The 20,928-nt window shown below is 31.4% G+C and overlaps 1 protein-coding gene across 10 annotated transcripts in view; it reads right to left on the reverse strand.

Moving 5' to 3' along the window:
* Positions 1-207: 207 nt before the first annotated feature.
* Positions 208-20,928, reverse strand: part of LOC126736320 (ribonuclease 3) — a 48,505-nt gene continuing 27,784 nt past the window's right edge. For 8 of the 10 annotated variants that reach the window (XM_050440622.1, XM_050440616.1, XM_050440620.1 and 5 more), the window contains 6 exons: positions 17,087-17,383; positions 16,861-17,022; positions 16,648-16,808; positions 11,514-11,659; positions 11,237-11,441; positions 210-4,276 (listed from right to left, as the gene is read on the reverse strand). In XM_050440622.1, coding sequence (XP_050296579.1) covers positions 4,069-4,276; positions 11,237-11,441; positions 11,514-11,659; positions 16,648-16,808; positions 16,861-17,022; positions 17,087-17,383 — 1,179 coding nt within the window. In that variant the 3' untranslated portion in view covers positions 210-4,068. Of the gene's footprint in view, positions 4,277-11,236; positions 11,442-11,513; positions 11,660-16,647; positions 16,809-16,860; positions 17,023-17,086; positions 17,384-20,928 lie in introns of all 10 variants that reach the window. The other 2 variants (XM_050440625.1, XM_050440626.1) reach the window with 1 other exon arrangement.

Consider the following 20,928-nt stretch of genomic DNA (forward strand, 5'->3'; position numbering starts at 1 on the left):
CTCATTATTGATCTTCATCTACCATTTCCCAAGTTTATGCGCATAGGTGGAAAATCACCCTGTATATACTAGGCTATGATACTATAGTATTTCATAATTCCGAAAAGTGTTATACAGAAATATTTGCTTCTGAATATTACACAGGCTTAAATTATTAAAACTATTTTAACTATGCAGCAAAGCTAAGAAATAATAGTAATTTTTTTGTTTAATTTCTTTATTGTCGGATAACTATTTGCTTAAGTGCCTACACCAAGCAAAAAGTAGAACTAAGTTGAGTACATATAACTAATTGAGATACCAAAATTAACCTAAAAACCTAAAGTCTTTAATACAAAATGTAAGCTAAATTTTATCTACTGTGTTTGTTGTAATAGATCCCACTTTTTGCTGGTCATTACTAAAATTATGCAAACTTATTACAATGAAATACCTAATCTAATTAATAATTTTATGTATCAACTTTGATATTTTAAAGCTTCCAAAGAGCAGCATTTATAAAAAAGCACAATAAACCATTCAAATTATAAAGAACCCTACTAACTATTTCCTATAAACAATTGGTGGTAGATTTTTAAAAGTCTTAATATGGGGTAAAGGTATTATTTTTTAAAACGGTTTTTGTTAACTAAAAATAATAAATGTATAAAGTAAGAATTACATGCTAAAAACTCTAAAACTAAATTAAATCTCTTAACTATTAATTTGTAACGTTTCTCTATCTTTTTACTGCACGTTTAGCGTTTTCTATTTTTTACTAGTGTACGTTCTTAATATTAAATGTAACTATTTGGGTCGAACGAATGTTTTAGTATATAAGACTTCAAATAAATAAAACATAAAAGTGGCATATCTTCCATGCTCATATATGCCCAGCATTATAGTCCGACCTCAGAGACTACACTAATACAAGTTTCACTCATATTTATATCTAAATATATTTTTAAAATTTTTTAACTCTTTATGTCACAATTTAATGTATAGGATTTTAATTTAAATCCCTATACAGCTCGGGCAAATAATGTGAACAACAAATGACAATATTTTTTTTTTACTTTTTACCATTTGCTTGCAAACTTTTTGGCCCTTACTGTATAACTTGTTATTAATACAATTATGACATACTGGGTGGCCCAGGATAAAGGGAACAATTTATAAATGTTTTGTTTTTTAAGTGAAACAAAATAAATTTCGCATTTTTTGATACATTAAATCTTCTGTCATTTTGTTTCCCAAGAAATTTTCTAATATTATAATGAAAGAAAACCTGATATACTTTTACATATATTAATAATATTTAAAAAACCATGATACCCTACTTGTGAATTTTTGATAATTAAAAATTTGTATATTTCGGAATAGTGTTATGAATAAGTTATTAATGTTAAATTTGCATAAAAACTATGATTTTTTTTATCATGCTTTGTTTTTTTTATGTACCTTACAACACGACCCTTTGGCAAACATATATCTTTGGTGGTTAATTAATTTTTTTAATGACTCGCTATTTAATAGGAAACAACAACTTTAGAGTTACATTAGTTAGTACAGTTTAGACTTACATTTTACATTCTTCCCAATTTGTTGGTGTAACTTTTAATAAAATCCTTCAAAAATAACTTCACAGATATAAAATAACTAAATAAAATGTGAGCATTTTATAACGTAAGTCTCAAACTAAATGGATAACAGACTTGCTAGGTGACCAGCAAGGTAATATGCATTGAATGCTTTAAATGCCGAAATGTCAACTTTCCATACATTTGTTTTGCTTTCTTTTTATTTTGCTTAGAATCCCTTGTATAGATTAATTAAACTTAAAATGCAAACTGATAAATTTTATGTCGTATGGCATTCAAATTTATTTATTCAGATCATTGAAAAAGCGAGAGGACGCAACCTAATATTATATTTGTGCCTCATGGACTATAAGAAAGCGCTCGACTCTGTGAACTGGTCACTTCTGTGGAGAGTGACGGGTGAAATGTATGTTCAGGACAAACAGTGTCCAGAACATTTATATAGGGACCGGTGCTAGACAGGGATGCATGCTCTCGCCACTCCTTTACAAGGTATATAGCGAATACATCATGAGAAAAGTGCTTGACGATGAGAGAATTGGAGGAAAAAAAATTAGTTACCTCAGGAATTAGTTACCTCAGAAAAACACCTTGATTGAAGCAGACGAAAATTAACTGAGAAAGACAATGAACAAATTAGACAAATATAGCAGAGAATATGGTTTAAAAATCATCAAACCAAAAACTAATGTAATGATCATTGTTCGATCCAATTGCGTGATCTGATGTGGTGGACCAGTTTGTATATCTGTGATCATTGAGAACCAAAATGGAGGCTGTTCAGATGAAACAAAGAGAAAATTGGCTATGGCCAGATCAGCAACAACTAAACCTCAATTGTTTCTCCAACAACTAATATAGGCCAGTTCCTTGATGTTTTCAATTGCTACTCCGCTGAAATATGGACAGTAAAGAAAACAGATTGAAAGAGAATTGAAGCCTTCGAATTGAAGATGTACAGACCAATGCTAAGAGTGTCATGGGTGGAACACAGAACAAACGCCTCTGTTTTACAAGAACTAGAAACAACAAGCGTCTGCTAAACCAAATCAATAGAGCATATCTCACCTACTTTGACCACATAGCTAGAAGAACAGGTGAGATGGAAAACTTCGTGGTCGAGGGAAAAAGGTCCATAAGGTCGGACCGACAGAAGGAACACTAAAAGAAGTAAAGAGACACTCAATGCACGAGGCAATATATCTAGCACAAGCTAGAAACACATGGAAACAACAAATTTAAGCTCATACCTAAAATAGTATCACTACACCCTCCAGAGGGTAAAAAGACTGAGAAGAGAGACTTAGTAAGAGGAATATATTTATTATTTTATTAAATTAAAATTCGTGTGTTCAAAAATCTAAGAAATTTATATTTTTAAGAAAAATATTATATTATAATATCCAGTTACCCACAGAAACAGATAAACAGACCTCCCGATTAAACTCTATTCGCTTCTAACAAATATAAATTCACTAATTACGACTTGGTTCATGACAAGCCGTATGATGCCTTTACTTTACAATCAAAAAACTATTTTTTTAATGTTATGTATCAAAAATAACAAGCTGGAGTTATGCCTTATATTCCCTTATCCTGGTCCCCCGGTCTATAGTGTATTAATAGTATATAACATACACAAAAACTTATTAACTATACTTATAAATTATTTGATTTAATTAGTTTGATAGATTAGTTTAATTTTATGTAATGATCTTTAGCGTTATGGAAATTTTCATAATATATACTCTTTACTTTCTTTTTTATAGAGCTTTGTCCAAATTGCTTGAATAAGTAAATATTTTTTCTTCCATTTGTAACCAAATAAATGAGTTTTTTGGAAATTTAATTATTAAAAAGATTACATAGTTTCAATAAGAACTTAAAAAGAAAAAAAATATGTTAAATAAGCTGTTAATAATTATACTGTGAGTTAAGTTTTTAAAAAATATCTTTAAATTACTTACTACTGACTTGCAAACTTTTTGGCCCTGGCTGTATGACTTGATTAAAATACAATTATGATATATTTTCAAATACAGGGTATTTCAGAGTTTTGATAAAAATTCTTAGAGGAGATTCCTCTTAGCAAAAAAACTTTTAATAAATATACTTTTGAAAAATATTCATTTCCAAAATACAGGGTGTTACGTAAAAGAAAAAGTGTTTATTAATAGTTTTAAAATCCTCTTGCCGATTTGATTAATGGTTTATTTAAAGAATTAAATCTACTGGACCACTTAACTTTGATCTAGAATTTCCAGAGGTGTCCTCAAGAAGCAAATAGGTTGCTTTTTTCAGGAAATATATCACCCTGTATTTTTGCAATTCACAATCTTTTGTCACTTAATTATTTTAAAATATATTTCTTCGAAACAAAATTACGTTACTACGTCCAAAATCGATCTAACCAAGCCTAGAATGATCTAAAGCTCTGAATCTTCCTAGGCCATTACCTTAACCAATGATTCAGTGTGGTTTAGTACTTTTAGGTTCTGTCAATTAATTTGCTGAAATCCGCCTTAGCAAAAGAATTCGTGTTGGTTTCTGGAGAACTATTAGCACTATCAGTCGAATCGCTTCTATCCATGCTCAGTTTAGCTCTAGTGCTTTCGGATCTGTTGCTTTCACTATTGCAACTGTCAATCGACTTTGCATGAGAATTCGATGTTGACGAAGTGGCTCTTGATCTGGACCTAAAAAGTCATAAACACAAAAATTAATTCTGTTATAAAAAAGTATAAATTGACTTATTATTAATTATATAGGTCCTTTAAAGTTTAAATACATAAATCTTCATCTACTACTCGACAAACGATTCGTTAAGGAAATACAGAGTATTGCATTTTAATTAGAAAAATAAAAACTCATAATAACAGGGTGTTCCACAATGAACTGAAGAGATAGATTTATCAAAACGTAGGCTTTGAAAATTTTTAAAAAATTAGGCAACGTCGATTAAGTATTTATTTAATCTATTTGACTCTTAATTGTTAAAAACTCTGCATCTGCGATTTTTTAAATATTTAGTAAATTAAAAAAATATATACTAAATATAAAAAGTATAAGTTTTAAAAATGTCAATTCAATAAAATACTTCACTCTCCCATTTTTTTATTTACAATTTTCACAGCCAATTACTAATTTTAATGCCCAATATTAGGTTTTTAGGGCATTTATTATAAATTAAAATGCTTATATACCATTTTAAAGAAAAAAATTCGCAAATTTATCAACGTCATAAAATGCAGGATGTTCCATTTAAAAAGGACTAAGTTGGAGTTATAAATCTTAAACGACACCTCTGGTGATCTGCAAAAATATCTATTTACACAGTTTTCACCTCCCTTATACAGTTAGCTTAATTCTATTATTAGTTTCACAAAATATGCCACAGGTTTGAAAAATAATCCAGATACCATACAATTACAACTATAATGGGATCTAATAATAATCAAAATACTTGCAAAATGTCATATCATCATCTTTGAATCATTTCAACAAAAAAGTCCTACTAAATAACAATGATTTTGACGAAAGTTAGTAAAGTGCAGAATTACCGTTGAATTACAAAACTTTTTGGAAAAATTAGACTTAAGCGTAGGTAAGTACGTTGAACCGTTATTTTACTGCCAAACTAACCACATCACCTTTTTTTTAATTGAAAACTATTATTTGTTTCTTAGTCATCAGTATCTGCAAAATTTTATTATTTTCGTATTTTTCTGAATGTTGAGTTTTAACATTGCGCTTCGTAACCGAATCATTTTATTAAATGAATGTTATTTTCAGTGTAGAATATGTTATAAGAGTGCTAAAACCTGAAACAGCCGGTATAATTTAAGGGAGCTCGAATCGAAAATCATATCTTGTCGAAAAAAATGTCGATTCCAAGTTGAAAAAATTGACAAAACTTTTTACTAGAAAAGGGAGCATTCAAATATTATGTAACGCTCAGGGAGTTGTGGGGAGGGGTCACGCTGAACGTTACATAACGCAAAAGTATGAAAGTTCTCTCGCGCATATTTTATTCTAGTATGTACTATTCTACATCTTTTTAAAAATTTTAACATTCAAAAAACAACACATGCAGATGAAGCGAAGCCTATTTTTATTATTTTTGGGAATGGAGGGCCACGTGAAAATCCGTTTATTGCAAAGTGAAGAATCACGCAGTTTAACATTTTCTAAAGCACAATTTGGGTGCTCTTTACATTATTAACAACGTTCGTGGGCGCAGTGTTCGAGCTGAACTATTTTACCATATGAACACTGGAGTTCGCATCCGGATTCGAAAGAAACTACGATCGATATGGATGTCGAAAGGCAGAATTTTCAACAAAGTGACGAAACAGTTTCATAAGTTTGAAGTGAGATCAAAATAGATGGTTACGATCTCACAGCTGAATATCGCACCAAAGATCAAGGTCACGAAGATTATCAAAGTCAAACATCAAGCTTGATACGATAAATACGTTCGTGAATCTCAATATTTGCTACAAGTTGTGAAATGTGAAGAAGATTCCTGCTGCAGCCAGCCACGAACTGCATTTAGAAATTTTTTTCGTGAAGGATTCCTGCCACCTCCGTGTCCTTTGTTCCAATTAACTTGTCAACAATACCAACATTGCCTCAGAAGGGTTATTTTATACTCCTATTTGGATATTTATATACAGATTGGCGAATGAATAAACATTCCTAAGTTTCTAAAAGGCGAGATATTGTAACGCCGCCGCCGCGGCGGATATCGCTGGTGTTCGAGGTTCGAGCTCGATTATTTTAATTTTAATTTTAGTAAGCGTTAGACGTCAGTGAGCGCTGTTTAAAAAAATATTACGCATTGGTATAATATTTTTCTAATGTAGGAATTACATGTATAAAACCCGCATAGATTAAAGCGTTGTTCTTAGTAAAATAAAATACAAATTCTAGTAAAAATAGAATGTAAACATTATAAAAAAAAACAATAAATAAAACTCTAAATAAGAACCATAACAAATAATTCGTTAAATAAAAGGCTCAAAAAGACCTCCTTCTTTTGCTAAAGAAAAGGTTAGCCTATCGTAGAAGCTGTTTCTTACTTCCAAAAGAGTTTGAGGTAAAATGAAATTATCAGATTCAACTATTTTTTCTCAACTCCTCTAAATTCGTTGGCCTATAATTATGATGTTTATTAATATTCTCCTAGGATATATTCTCCCACAAATAAAAGTCATTTGGTGAAAAATCGGGAGGTCTTGGCGGTCATTTAATTTTATTGCCAGTCTTACTTATAAGGCGGATAGGAAAAGTATTTGTTAAAAATTCTTTTACTCTAACCGCATTATGAGCAGGACAGCCATCTTGTTTAAAATAGACTGATTCCAGATCTATATCAGGGAGGAGTTAAACAGCAAGAAGAACTTGGTTTTGTAGCAAATCAAGGTATTTTTCGGCATTGAAAGTACTATCAATGAAAAATGGCCCAATAATATGGTCGCCCAAAATACCAGCCCAAACATTCAACATTTGAGGGTACTGACTACGGAATTAAAAACTTCTGTACTCGTTTTCCTGAGACCAGTAACAAACAATGGAAGAATTGTGGTTACCATGCAATGGAAAAGTAGACTCATCTGAAAACAAAATATTTTCTAAGAAATTCTCATTTTCATTTGCCATTTCCATCTTGGTTTCATAAGATGCCATTCTTCGCGACTGGCCCTCAGGAAACATCTCTTGAGTTTTGGAATATTTAAAACATTTGTATCCATGTATTTTCCAAATACTCATCACAGTTTTATGGTGCATACTCAGTTCCTTTCCAACACTTCTGCTCGATCGTGTTGAATCCAAAACTAAAGCACTATAAACCAATTCTTCACGCCGTTCTATCTCCTGAACCCATTAAATAGGTGGTTTTTGAGCTTTGATGTGACAATTTCTATATTCTTGTAGGCAAAAAGATGTCTTAAAATTCGACAAGACATTTAAAATAGTTGTAGCACAAGGAATCGGTCTGTTTTCAAAATTTACTGAGAATAAATCCCTGCACTGTACTGCCGAATTATCTCGATAAAACCATTTAATCAATTGAACTTTTTCGGAAGGGGTATAAACAGCCATAATGATAAATATTTAAAAAAAATTAAAATAGCGCTTTAAGACTCAACAGTGCAGTATGCAATCACTCAGCAAAATGAGGCCTGCTGATTGTGCCGTGCCGAAAATAGCAAATCAGACGATCGGAATCCGCCGCGCTGCTTATCAGCCAGAAAGTAAACGAGCAAGTGGCAACACCGCTTTGCCATTTATAATGCCTATGTGTAATATTCTATTTGCCAATATTTATATATACATATATTTATATATACATGTATATATACCGGGTGACACAGAAAAGAGGAAACGCTTAATAACTTTTTTACTTTTCAAGATAAACAAATGAAATTTGGTATATCGATAGAATAGTTCTAAGAGCATCTTTTGACATGTTCTATTGATTTCTATCACTTCCGGTTTAACGGGAAATGACACTAACTTTCTTATTTTAAATGGAACACTTTTTTAAATTTTAAAATAGAGTGTCATGAATATGTTGAAAGTTTTAATCAAGTTATCACGGAAATTAGTTTTCATTGCATTTTATGACTTCAATCATTTACACGCCGCTTTAAAATGTCCAAATAATTAATTTTGGCATTTACATTATTTTTTTAAATAGCACATTATTGAGAAGAACCACTTTTGAAATGCGGTATGTTTCTCCCAATAATTTGATATGATTATTTTTTAAATCGGTTGATAAATAAGCCCATAAGAAGAAAAAAACTAACTCACAAAAATAAACGAACAGGAAGCATTGTAATGACACTCCTGCGTATTTTGTCAAGTGTCATAACACATCACATTTTGGCAAACGTCATATTACTATTTGAGAACAAAATTTTTCAATATCTTAATCTATATATATAAAAGAGTTTGTCCTGACTGACTCATCATCGCAGAGCCCAAACTACAATAGCTAGAAACATGAAATTTTGCCAACGGGTTTCTTTTATAATGTAGGCACCGGATAAGAACGGATATTTATGTGACTTAGTCTTTTTCTCCTTATGTGCTTATTTATCAATCGATTTAAAAGATAATCATATCAAATTATTGGGAAAAAGAAACCGCATTTTAAAAGTGGTTGTTTTCACTAATGTGCTATTTAAAAAAATAAAGTAAATGCCAAAATTAAATGGCTTTGACAGTTTAAATAGGCGTGTAAAAGATTTAAGTCATAAAATGCAATGAAAACTATTTTTCCGTGATTACTTAATTAGAAATTAAAACTTTGAACGCATTTATGGCATCATATTTTACAATTTAAAAAAAAATGTCTATGAGTATAAAACAAAAAGTAGAAAATACAGTATCATTGTTTTCAGAATATTATTTTTTCTCGAAATAAGTAATAATATACCAAGTGTCCCATTTAAAATAAGAAAGTTGGTGTTATTTTCTGTTAAACCGGAACTGACGGAAAACAATAGAATATGTCAAAAGATGCTCTTATAAAAAAAAGTAAAAATACCAATAAAAAGGTCAGTGGAAATCTACGAACTTCAGTTTATAGGAAACCAACACACACGGGCCAGTATCTTCACTATGAGTCCAACCATCCTGCAACCACCAAAGTAGGCATCATAAGATCCCTCTACAATAGAGCTCGAACCATCTGTAGAAGCGACGAGGATCTCAAGTCTGAAGTGGATACCATCTACAAAGACCTACAACAGAATGTATATCCAAAGAAGCTAATAAGTAGGACCATCCAAAGGACGCGTCCAACTCAAATCACAGACGAGGCCACCACGACAACCAGACTTCTACCCATACCTTACATTAGGGGTACATCGGACAATAAAACAACAAATCCGACGCATTGCCAGCAAGTACAATATTAGAACTGCCTTTAGATCTAGCACCACTATCAGAAGCGTGGTATCAAAGACCAAACCAGATGGCCTGTTGGATACCAAAAATTGCGTCTACCAGATCCCATGTGAGTGCGGTGACTCATACATAGGTGAAACGAAGCGCCCCCTAGAAGTCAGAGCGAAGGAACATCGCAGCTGGACCCAAAGAGGAGAGGTTTCCAAATCTGGAATAGCAGAGCACGCGTGGCATAATGGACACAATATCCATTGGTCAGAAGCCAAGATTCTGCACAAGGAACAGCACTGGCGGAAGAGGAAGTTCGTAGAGGCAGTTTTCATTTCACAAAATCAGGGGATCTTCAGCCAGCCAAGCGTCGATGTACCCAACATCTGGAAGCCTCTACTCTCAGGACAGTGTAAGATCTAGAGAGAGGCGTGTCCTCTCCCCAACTCTTTTCACGGATGACTTGCCTTTCCATATCGCTGCACACAGCTCGTATATAAGCCTATAGAATAGTAGTTTGCTGTCAGTTTACACTTGATAACGGTTGGAGATACTTACCAACCGAAACGTCGTGTTACATTAAATAAATAAGACAATGCAAGTCCGACAAGATGTTTTCACTGTACCATTGTCTACCACCTTCAAAAACATGCTCTTATAACTTTTCTATCGATATACCAAATTTCATTTTATCTTGAAAATTAACAAAGTTATTTACCTTACGCATCGCCACACAATGAGCAAATTAATTACTTTGCATTGTTAATGATAAAGAAAACTTTGAAGCAGTGGCCGCTGCTGCCAGCGGGCACAGGGACACGAACCCGCCTATTTTCTTAATAAAATAAAACTTAAAAATATTAAATTTACTCAAAAGAAAAAGATTAAACTAATAAATCTCCTCGTAACCTAAATAACTCCCATCCAAGCCTAAACCGGCAGTCGGGAGGCGTGCACCGTGATTTATCGAACAATAATTTTGAGTATTTCCGCAAGCGTAAAATAATGACTGTACGTTGGTGGTAGCTAAACTTTACTTCCACAGGGTCTCAAATCGAATGCAACTCGATGTGAAGGTCACGCGAATCACGTCACCCAATATATCAGCGACTACATTTTGCTAAATTTTGATTTTTCAACTCTAAAAAGAATTAAGTATTTTTGCTTTCAATAGAAAAAAAGAATAGATTTTGAATATAAATAAACAATCTGATTTTGTAGCTTTTTATTCTTTAAATACTTTCTTTTTTCTACATTCACCCGGCTTGATAATCGGAGGGTTCAAATAGATCAATCCACGAACCACCACTGCTTACTAAACACGAAGCGGAAGAGGTCAAGGTCCAGTCTTCGATCTCTCAAGTCCTAATCGTTTAGGAAAGGTTTGAATTCAAGTTCAAATAAGAATTATAGTAATAACCATTAAACATGTTTTTTTCAAAAAATTTCCATCATATAAGGTAATAATAAATGAAAATCCCTTCACGCAACACTATAAACCTGGATTAATAAAAAAAGCGTTATGTAGCGCATTAGGGAGGGTGAGGAGCTCAGCCTGTTTGTTATTGAATTACGAGGAGGAGCGGGAGAGTCAAAAACAACTTTTTTAAAATTGCAAAGTTTGTAAATGATAGCACATTTTATTTAATATCGACAAGACTATAAGACTAGTAATGCATCAAAATTCATAATAAACTTTTTTTGGCTGAAAAAAAATTAAAATTTCGTGCAGCATTATTAATATTTACCTAGATCGCCGTTGACTTTTCCCGCTTTTACTTCTACTGCTACCCCTTTCCGACTCCGGACTTTTTGACTTGAACCTGTACCTAGAATAACTTTCTGGCGATTTGGTGTCTCTAACTTGTTTTTTCTTGGAATTGACATATTTCTTTTGCCGCTTCATACTCTTTGCGATTACACGTTTTTGATGATCTAGTTGAGGAAACAAGTCTGAAAAATCAAGATAGATTAATTTGTCTTATACAATAAATAAGAAATTCTTATATGAAGCAGTCACTTTACCATTTGAAATTTCAAGTGCCTTTTTAGCAGCATTCATTTCGGCTTGCTGTATGCTATGGCCCATAGCGCTTGCCAAACGTTTGCCCCTGAAGTAAACTGCTACAGTGTAGACTCTGGTGTTTGTGGGGCCTTTACATTCGATTACCCTAAAAAGCATTAATTTAATTTTTTTGGGGTAAAAATATAAAATGCAAAAATATGTAAGTAACCTAAACATTAAGTCACTTAATACTACCTTGTCCCACAAATTATTTTAACTTGTATCTAGCTGTTAACTATATTGTCAGAAGAATTTAAAAAAATATTCTGAGAAAATCAAGTAATAGATCATTATAAATAGCTAGTGGGTATCTAAACAAAGTTAAATAAATCAGCTTTCAAACAAATTAAATATATAAGAGTATTGATTTATGTTACATTCAGTTTATACAGGTATTTCGATTATCAACATAAAAAATTAGGGTAAATGAAAATCCTGCAGTCTCCCGCCACTTACTTATTAAACATTCAGTTTTTTAAAATTTCCGACATGTTTCGGAAACAGTGGTGTCCATCATCAGGGGATAAAAGGTTTAAAATCGGTATCAGATATACGCCCCAGGGTTTGATTCCATGTCAAAAAAAACCTAAATAGGTTCAATTAGTTTATTATAGAAATCACAATAAATTTCATTCTAAAGATTATTAATTTTCTTTTACTTAGATATGCTGCAAAAAAAACTTTTTAGAATTAAGTTTTAGATATCGAACCATGAATTGTTACTAAATTATTCATGGATAATTACTATTTTTAAGCTATTAAATCTTGTATTGAAAAAGCACGTGCATACAAGAAGATGATAAGAAATCATAAAAATATAAATGAATATCTATTTCTGAAGGATTTATTTGATGCTAAGTGGTTAAATAACGGTTCACGAGTTAATGTACCCGTCGCGTCGATATTCCTGTTTGAATATTACCAGGTGCCATAAATTAAGATGTTTCTCAGAAATTATTTTAAATAGGAAATATATTAAAGAGTGGCGGACCTCGCAGAATGAATTTGAAAGGAAGTTATGTGAAATCTCGATGCTGAAAAATTTTAAATTTTTGTACCAACTACTAAGAATATTTGTGGGAATATACAAGTTGGTATGAATCTTAAAACCGAGTCTCGATTAAAATGCTTAAGGACCATTGAGATTTGGGAATTGAGAAGCAAAATAAGCAGCACTGTTGCTTATATTAACGAAAATTGTCCTTGAAATTACAGCTGTCTGATTTCTGCATACTATAAATTAAAGTTTAAAATCTAGCAGATTATATATAAGAAAATCTATCAATATAATAAAAAATAATAATCTGTTATCAAGTGAGTTAAGTGCTCTACAAACTATATTACCTGCTGGGATCATAAGTATTATTTTAATTACTCCTAAAAGTACAGATCTATGGCCAGTGTGTGAAATATAATGACTCAAAATCAATAAATATAAAAACTCTACTGTACCAATAATAATAATAATAGTTGGTTTAACGCAAGAAAAATTATATATTTTTTAAAACATTATACTTTTTCAAATCATGCAATGTTCTCGGCAATTGAAGTTGCAAAAAAAAATAAATATATTGAGGAGATATAAATATATAGATGAATGTTCTCACTTTACTGAAAAGTCCTAATTGAATCTGTCAGTTATTATAATTTCGCATTTTAATTATTAGTACAATTAATCTGGCATTTGAAATTAAAGAAAATCCAAGCAGCCTTTGTTTTTTTTGTTCATTATTGGTCTATAAAAGAAAACTTAATTACGAAGATGTATCCTCTCTCCTGGGCGTTTCTTTGGGGTTTCTGAACTCTGAATTTGATTTTCTGGCTAAATCGTAAGCTGTACAGGAAATTTTGTAGAACAAAAAATGAAGAAAATTAATTTCTGTATAATTTCCCTTCTATGAGCGAAGTTATACAACTAGTATAAAAAAACCAGATAGAAAGTTAGAGGGCACTAAAGTTACAAAAACACACCGATTAAAACTTATTTTAAAATAAATTCACTGCAATTAGTTCTTGCAATAGTGGAATCAGTTTCCCTAGCATTTACGCTATAACAGCCTACAGCTAGTTTTTAAGACATGTCATTAGAAATAATTTGTTTATTTAATGATCTCCCCTTTATAAAGACTTTGTTTAAAGAGAAGTTTGATTTAAAATTCCTCCAAGCTCATCACCACAGAAGATATACTTAATAAGATTCAACAGCAGTATTCAGTGACACAATTGAGGAGGAGCAGGAAACATATATTTGTGGTTGAATAGACTAAATAAGATAAGCCCTTATTATAAAGTTTTCAGTTTAAAATGGATTTATGGGCATTTGCGTATGATTGCTTTGGCAAAAATTCGGTTAAAATTTAATATATTAAAAAATAAATGTATTATTGAGGCCAAAATGAAAAAAACCAACTGTAAAAAATGCGCTGAAAGAGTGTATGAAAGTAAATATTTAGGAGTTATTTTTGAATATCAGTAATATTTTTGTTTGTAGATGAATTATATCTGTAAAAAAGTAGGAAAATTTTGTTTTTCTCGGTGCTAACCAAAGTCTATATTTAATACTATTATAATACCTCATTTTAATTGGAATTTTTCCAAGATATGCAAAGTTTTCAATTAAATCTACAAATAAACAATAACTTTATATATACATATAGATATAGTATATAACATTAGATATACAGGGGGACGTTTAATTATGCATTTACTGAAGTTCTGTCAATCACCTCCTCACCTCCAGCTAACCTCACTTTAATATCTCAAATGGGAACCCCCATCGTGTGATACATCATAGTAAGCAGCGTAAAATTCTCTATTCAACGGTACTAAAAAAAATGAAATCGGTAAATGTGTAAGCAAATAGTTAGCGAAAATGTCTAGAAATAATGAATATTATATTTACGCCAAACTTTGGTATTTTAAATGAATACTTTTAGTGTGGTACCTACATCATTTTAAAATTCTTACATTTTTTATAATAGATCATCAAAAAAAAAATACAGGCAATTTAGAAGTTTAAATGTGTGGTAACAAACAGTACATTTAGTTCAAGCAAATTATTTATTTTTTTAAGTAAAGAATGTGTACCGTTATTTGCGAGAAAAAAGAGTGTCTTCAAATTTTTTGCAAAAATCTTTGCAGTCTTATAACTTTGTATGTGTATTTATTTCACTTATATTTTTTGCGAAACCTACCTAATAGGTACAAAAAAACACTGCAATACCTTACATTTTTAAGGCGTTTAAAAAGCAGGCGATTTATTATTGTTAAAACTCTCAGTTTGACGCGTGCAATTTTTCAATTTTAGTTAAAACAGTGAGTTAATAAAATGGTGTATACGCTAGCCGAAAGAATAGAAATAATTTTCCTTTATGGAGCTCAAGATCGGTGTGCTCGCAGAACCGCGAGAGCATTTAATGAAAGGTATCAAGATAAAAACGTGAGCCATAAATACGTATTAGAATTGATACGAAAATTTGAAGAGACGGGATCGATTTGCAATAAGAAAAAATATGAAAATAGAGTTGTCGATGAAGCATGCCAAGTTGAAGTATTAGGACGATTTGCTATGGATCCAACTTTGTCTATACCAAAGGCCGCAAAACTAACAAATATTTCCACTGGTTCCGTACATAAAGTTTAAAAAAAAAAAGTTCTTTCCTTATAAAATTCATATTCTTCATGAACTCGGAGAAGATGATTTTGATAGGAGAATTCAATTTTGTAAAGTGATGTGCCAGCGAATTGACGACGATCCCCATTTATTGAAGAACATTTGCCTGTGAAGTGACGAATCGATCTTTTTTTTTTAAATGACCTGGTGAACAGACATAACTTCTAGATACTGGGATAATGAAAATCCGCATGTTTTTCGGGAAGGCCATACCCAATATCCCCAAAAAATTAATGTTTGGGCAGGAATTTATGGGAATGAAATAATCGGCCCATTTTTTTTGGAAGAAAATTTGACCGGCGAAATTTATTTAAACCTTTTAGAAAATGCAATATACCCTTCCATCATCCAATCTATGGAAAATCAAGTAGATCAACATGGTGCTATATTATTGAATGAAAATAATATACATTTTCAGCAGGATGGAGCTCCCGCGCACTACACTGGTAGTTCGAGAGTGGCTTGATGAAAATTTTCGAGAAAAGTGGATTGGCAGACGTGGTGCAATCGAATGGCCTACGCGGTCTCCGGACCTAACCCCACTAGACTTTTTTCTTTGGGGCTACTTAAAAAGCAAAGTTTATAAAACCCCACCTGAGAGTATTGAGAATTTAAAAAATAGAATATTTCAAGAATGCAGAGAAATTAGCGGGCAGACCCTTGCCAATGTTCGTAAGGAGTTTGAAAATAGGCTTTTTTATTGTCTTGCTAATAACGGCGCCCATTTTGAACATTTAATAAAATAAATTTGTTAAACTAATTAAATTTGTTTTTCTACCGTACCGATTTACAATTTAATTGCTTTTTGGTCAATCAATTTTATTTTTTTTTACAACCATTGATAGCATAATGAATGCCCTTTAAGATAATGTATCACACCATGGGGTAGCCATTTGACATACCAAAGTTTGGCGTAAATAAAATATTCATTATTTCTAGATATTTTCCCTAACTATTTGCTTACCCATTTAGCGATTTCATTTTTTTTGGTACCGTTGAATAGAGAATTTTACGCTCCTTACTATGATGTATCACACGATGGGGGTTCCCATTTGACATATTAAAGTGAGGTTAGCTGGAGGTGAGGAGGTGATTGACAGAACTTCAGTAAGTGAATAATTAAACGTCCCCCTGTATATCTAATTTGACGTGTTTTTTTTTTTTTTTTTAAGAAAGTTATTAAGGGTGGATCGTTTTGAAATGAAAGCACTGTAGAATATATGCTTTCCTCATTAAATTAGCTCATATAGAAAAAAACTTTAAAAAGGCAAATCTGACTCATATATGAATCCAAAAAGATCTTTTATCACGAAGTTTATTAACTTTTTTAGAGAAAAAAGAAAAAAAAAACTTTCACCAATATAATATAAGATCTAAGCAGAATTACAATTTTCAGCAAGACTGCAAAAAACAAAACTTACTTATACACTGGGATATCTGGTTCTCCACCGTCCATAGCGCGCAACGTTAGACAACACTGTTGCAATTTCGACTTAGGGTCATTCCAGTCTTGGTTCATAATGAAATCCTGCAGCCTTGGAAACAATGTTACCTGGCAGAATACTTCGCAATACTCCATGCCCTGAAAGGATTAAAAATATTATTTGAATATTTTGGATTAATATTAATTTTACCTGATCAACATAAAGAGCACCAATGAAAGCTTCTAAAAGATCTGCTCTATCTTTGGTTTTTAGTTCAGGTTTGGGGTTGCTGTATAAAGCATATTGAGCCATTCCTAAATCATCACACACTACTGCCTGAGTTCTGTTGTTTACTAGAGAACTCCTTAATAGCTAAAAAACAAATACAATTGAATAAATATTTAGGATATGAAATTAAAAACAAAAAGCTACATACAGATAAATGTCCTTCATGATGTTCAGGAAAAAACCTATACAAATATTCAGACGCTATCAGTTGCAAAACGGTGTCTCCAAGAAATTCCAGTCTTTGATTAGATCCCATGGTTAAATTTGTATAACCCACACTCCTATCCGTAAAAGCCCGAGCTAAGAGACGAATGTGATTAAATTCTACACTAATGCTCTTTTCAAATTCCGTTAATTTTTTGAGAATGTCAAACTTTTCTATCCAGTGTCGATCTCCGGTCGGTTCTTGCTCTTGCAAAGGATGTGGTGGGAGTTTAACCCAAACCTAAAATGAAATGTATGTAATAGCTTAGTGCATATTTTGCATATTTATTGATTTAACCAGTGCATTTTTAAATTAGAATTGTACCTTAAGCTGAAATGATATCACGCAAAAATTAGCCTATAATTTATTGGTTGAAAATCGAATCGTCAGGCAGGGTGTTGAAATTTATGACTTAATTTATTCATTTATGGTTCACAAATATAGTATTTGTAAAACCCGACATTCTCTTTCTAAATGATATCATGTATTAAAGTCATTATTTTTCTAAAGAAAATGTTTCAGTTTCTCAACTTTTTTCAAGCTTTTGAGGCACATACAAGGTCACAATTTAAAAACTTGAAAAGGCCATATCTTAGGAACGAAAAACTGAATAAAAAAAAACGCTGAAAACAGTTTATATAAAACGAAGGAGGACTAAAAAACAAGCAAGGTGAGATACATCCCTAAAATCAAATCTTAAATAGAAAGAAGTCTTGAGTAACACATCATTTTGAACCTCTTGAAAAATGCTTTCCAATGATACCATAGAAAACCACATTTCGGAAAATTCTTCTTTGTCTATCAAGAAAAACAATAAATAAAAACATTATTTTGAAATTTTTATTATTATTTAATTAAATGCTTTTCGTTCTTTTGAAGACAATAATAAAGCCTACTCTCAAATTCTTCCCGTACATTTACAAGGGTTTCTCTGGATATAGCACATTTCTGCGTTCTAAGAGAACGCATCGTTGCGTTCTAAAAACCACAGATTCTAGATGACCTCGCAAAAAGAAGTCAAGAGATGTCCCATTCGGGGATCTAGGTGGCCATTCGATAGGACCTCTTTATCTAATCCACTGATTAGGATAATGATCATCCAACCATTACCTAGCGAGAACTACATATTGATAGATGTATCCATCCTTTTAGAATTGTAGTAAGCGTTTTTCTAAAGATAAATTTCCGTGTATATCTCTCTGACTTTTTAATTGCCGCATTATTAGTGGTTTAAAAGACCTCTGTAGCTTTTCAGCATACATGTCGCCTTTTAAATTTCCTGGTATAAATATTGGGCCAATAATACCATCTCCCAATATACGATCCCAAACATTAATTTTCTGGAGGTACTTGCTATACCCTTCTCTAAATACGTGTGGATTCTCGTCATTTCAGTAACAACAATTTTGCTTATTAACATGCCCATTTCAATAAGAGGTACACTCATCACCGAAGAAAATATTTTTAACTAGTTGAGGTTCTCCCGTAATTCTGTTATTATTTCACAAAACTAGATTCTTTTGTCCGTGTAGGTTTATAGGGATAAAACATATGAAATTTAAGTACCTTTCTTATTGATTCACGAGATAATCCTGTTACTACAGCTACTTGACGAGTTAATAAAGTTAAATTTATTGCAAACTGACCCAGAATTTAAATTTTCGCTGTTTCGTTGACTAATCTCGGTTGATTTCTCTTTTATTCGTGACAGAACCAGTTTTTTTTTAAATTGGCGGACATTAAAACGTTAAGCTGTCCTTAAGAGACCTTTATCCTATGACCCATAAATGAAAATAATATATGCACGTTCAGCTATGCTGTACATTGTTAGATATAAGAACTGAGACTGTTATTAAACTAATAATACCTATACAAGTTACTTTTGAAGTTAATTCTGTGATAATAATGGGAATATTTAGAAATAATGCTTTTTTTTCGGCCATAGCAAATAAACCAATACAAAATACTTACGGGCTTGACATGTTTAAAATTCTTAAGAGACAAGCCAGTATATCAATGTGTTTTCATTTACTGTTTTCCTTAATAAATAGAAAAGAATTTTCTGAAATGTGGCTTTCTCTGGCATCATTGGAAAGCATTTTTTAAGAGTTTCAAGACGATTCGACCTCTTTTTCTATGTAAGATTTTAGAGGTGTATCTTACCCTGTCCAAGAGGTTGCAGATAATGGTGAGATAATATGCTTGTTTTGTCCCCCCTTCGTTTTATAGAAACAGTTTTCAGTATTTTTTTAAGTCAATTTTTCGTTCCTAATATATGACCATTTCAAGTTTTTAAATTGTTACCCTGTATAATATATTGAATCTATAAAACTTTTATTAAAAATTATAATGAAATAATCCGAATAAGTATAATAAACAAACACTGAATAAAAACACGTAAAAAATTTTTATAAATAAGGTATCAATGCTATTAAGAAATCGAATATGCAGGTGAAATATAACATTTGATATAATGAAAGTTTAAACATATTTTCAAAAGTAGATTTAATTGCTATGTTTTAGGTCTAGTATTACGTATATTATGAATAACGCAATTAGGAAAATATAACCGTTTTATATAAAAAAAAGTCTTTTCGAGCTTTAACTACATCTATGGCTATTATGACTTTGTGTCGAAGAGCTAAATGTACCAATATTGAAGCAATATCTTAGTGATTTGTGTCACCAATTACGATGAACAAGGTCACTTAGTACACATGCCAGATACGCGAATGACAAAGAATTTTTTTACTGTTAAAAGAAAAATAAAAAAATCGTGAGAAATAACAAAAATGTTTTAAAGATGCACTCAATGCTCCTCTAAAAATATATCAAATTGGCAACTTTTATTGGGAAACGACGGACCTCAACCGTTCTTCAGGATTTAAATAATTTTAAAATTCTTTTGCTTTTCCTTTAAAAATCTTCAAGCTATAAATTCATAAATATATGCGTAAAAGAATGTTCATACTAAAAAAATAAATATAGCAACAGCTGCTATTAAAATTAATTCAAAGTTTGCTACATAATTTAAAGATATAATCAGTTAACCTTCAACCACTTTAACAATTATTATCCCAGTATTTTAAAAATAGGAAATATTAGCTCTATAAAAACAAAGGCAGCTCCGACAGTGAATAAAACTACAGCCCAATCTCCTTATTGCCAACTACTGGAATCCTATATAAAACATCCAGTAAATGCATACTTCAAAATTTACCACGTATTTACTGCAAGGTAGTTTTATTGCCGCAATATAAACAAACTTACCGAATACAATTATTTTGAAAAAAAAATTAAGAGACAAATGTACCTCTTTCTTGGACTTAATACAGGCATTTAATCGCATTTCACATAATTAGTAATCCAAAAATAAAGCATAAATCCATTTAAAAAAATAGGAAATATATATAAGATTGTTTAATTATTATCAACCCTATTACTAGCTTATAATTATTATTTTAATTCAACTACTTTTTCAAGTACAGTATTGAATTTGGACCATTCAACCAAATCTGAACAGCTTTTTAAAACGTTAATTGTGTCAAAATCATTATTTAAAGATAATACTGTGATACGAAAAATGGAACCCTTAACATTTTAAATATAATTTCTTTTTATTCTTTTTAAACCTTTTGTGATGTTGTATTGTTCTAAGAACTTACGCACAAATAAAACAAAACGTTTTAAGTAATTTCTAACATCAATCATCCTTTAGTTTGAACAAAAAAAAGCTGCGTTTAATAATAATTGTATTAAAATAAAAATTCTCTAATTTTATCACT

This window comes from Anthonomus grandis, chromosome 5 (assembly GCF_022605725.1).
Source record: "Anthonomus grandis grandis chromosome 5, icAntGran1.3, whole genome shotgun sequence".
In the NCBI taxonomy this organism is placed as follows: Eukaryota; Metazoa; Arthropoda; class Insecta; order Coleoptera; family Curculionidae; genus Anthonomus; species Anthonomus grandis.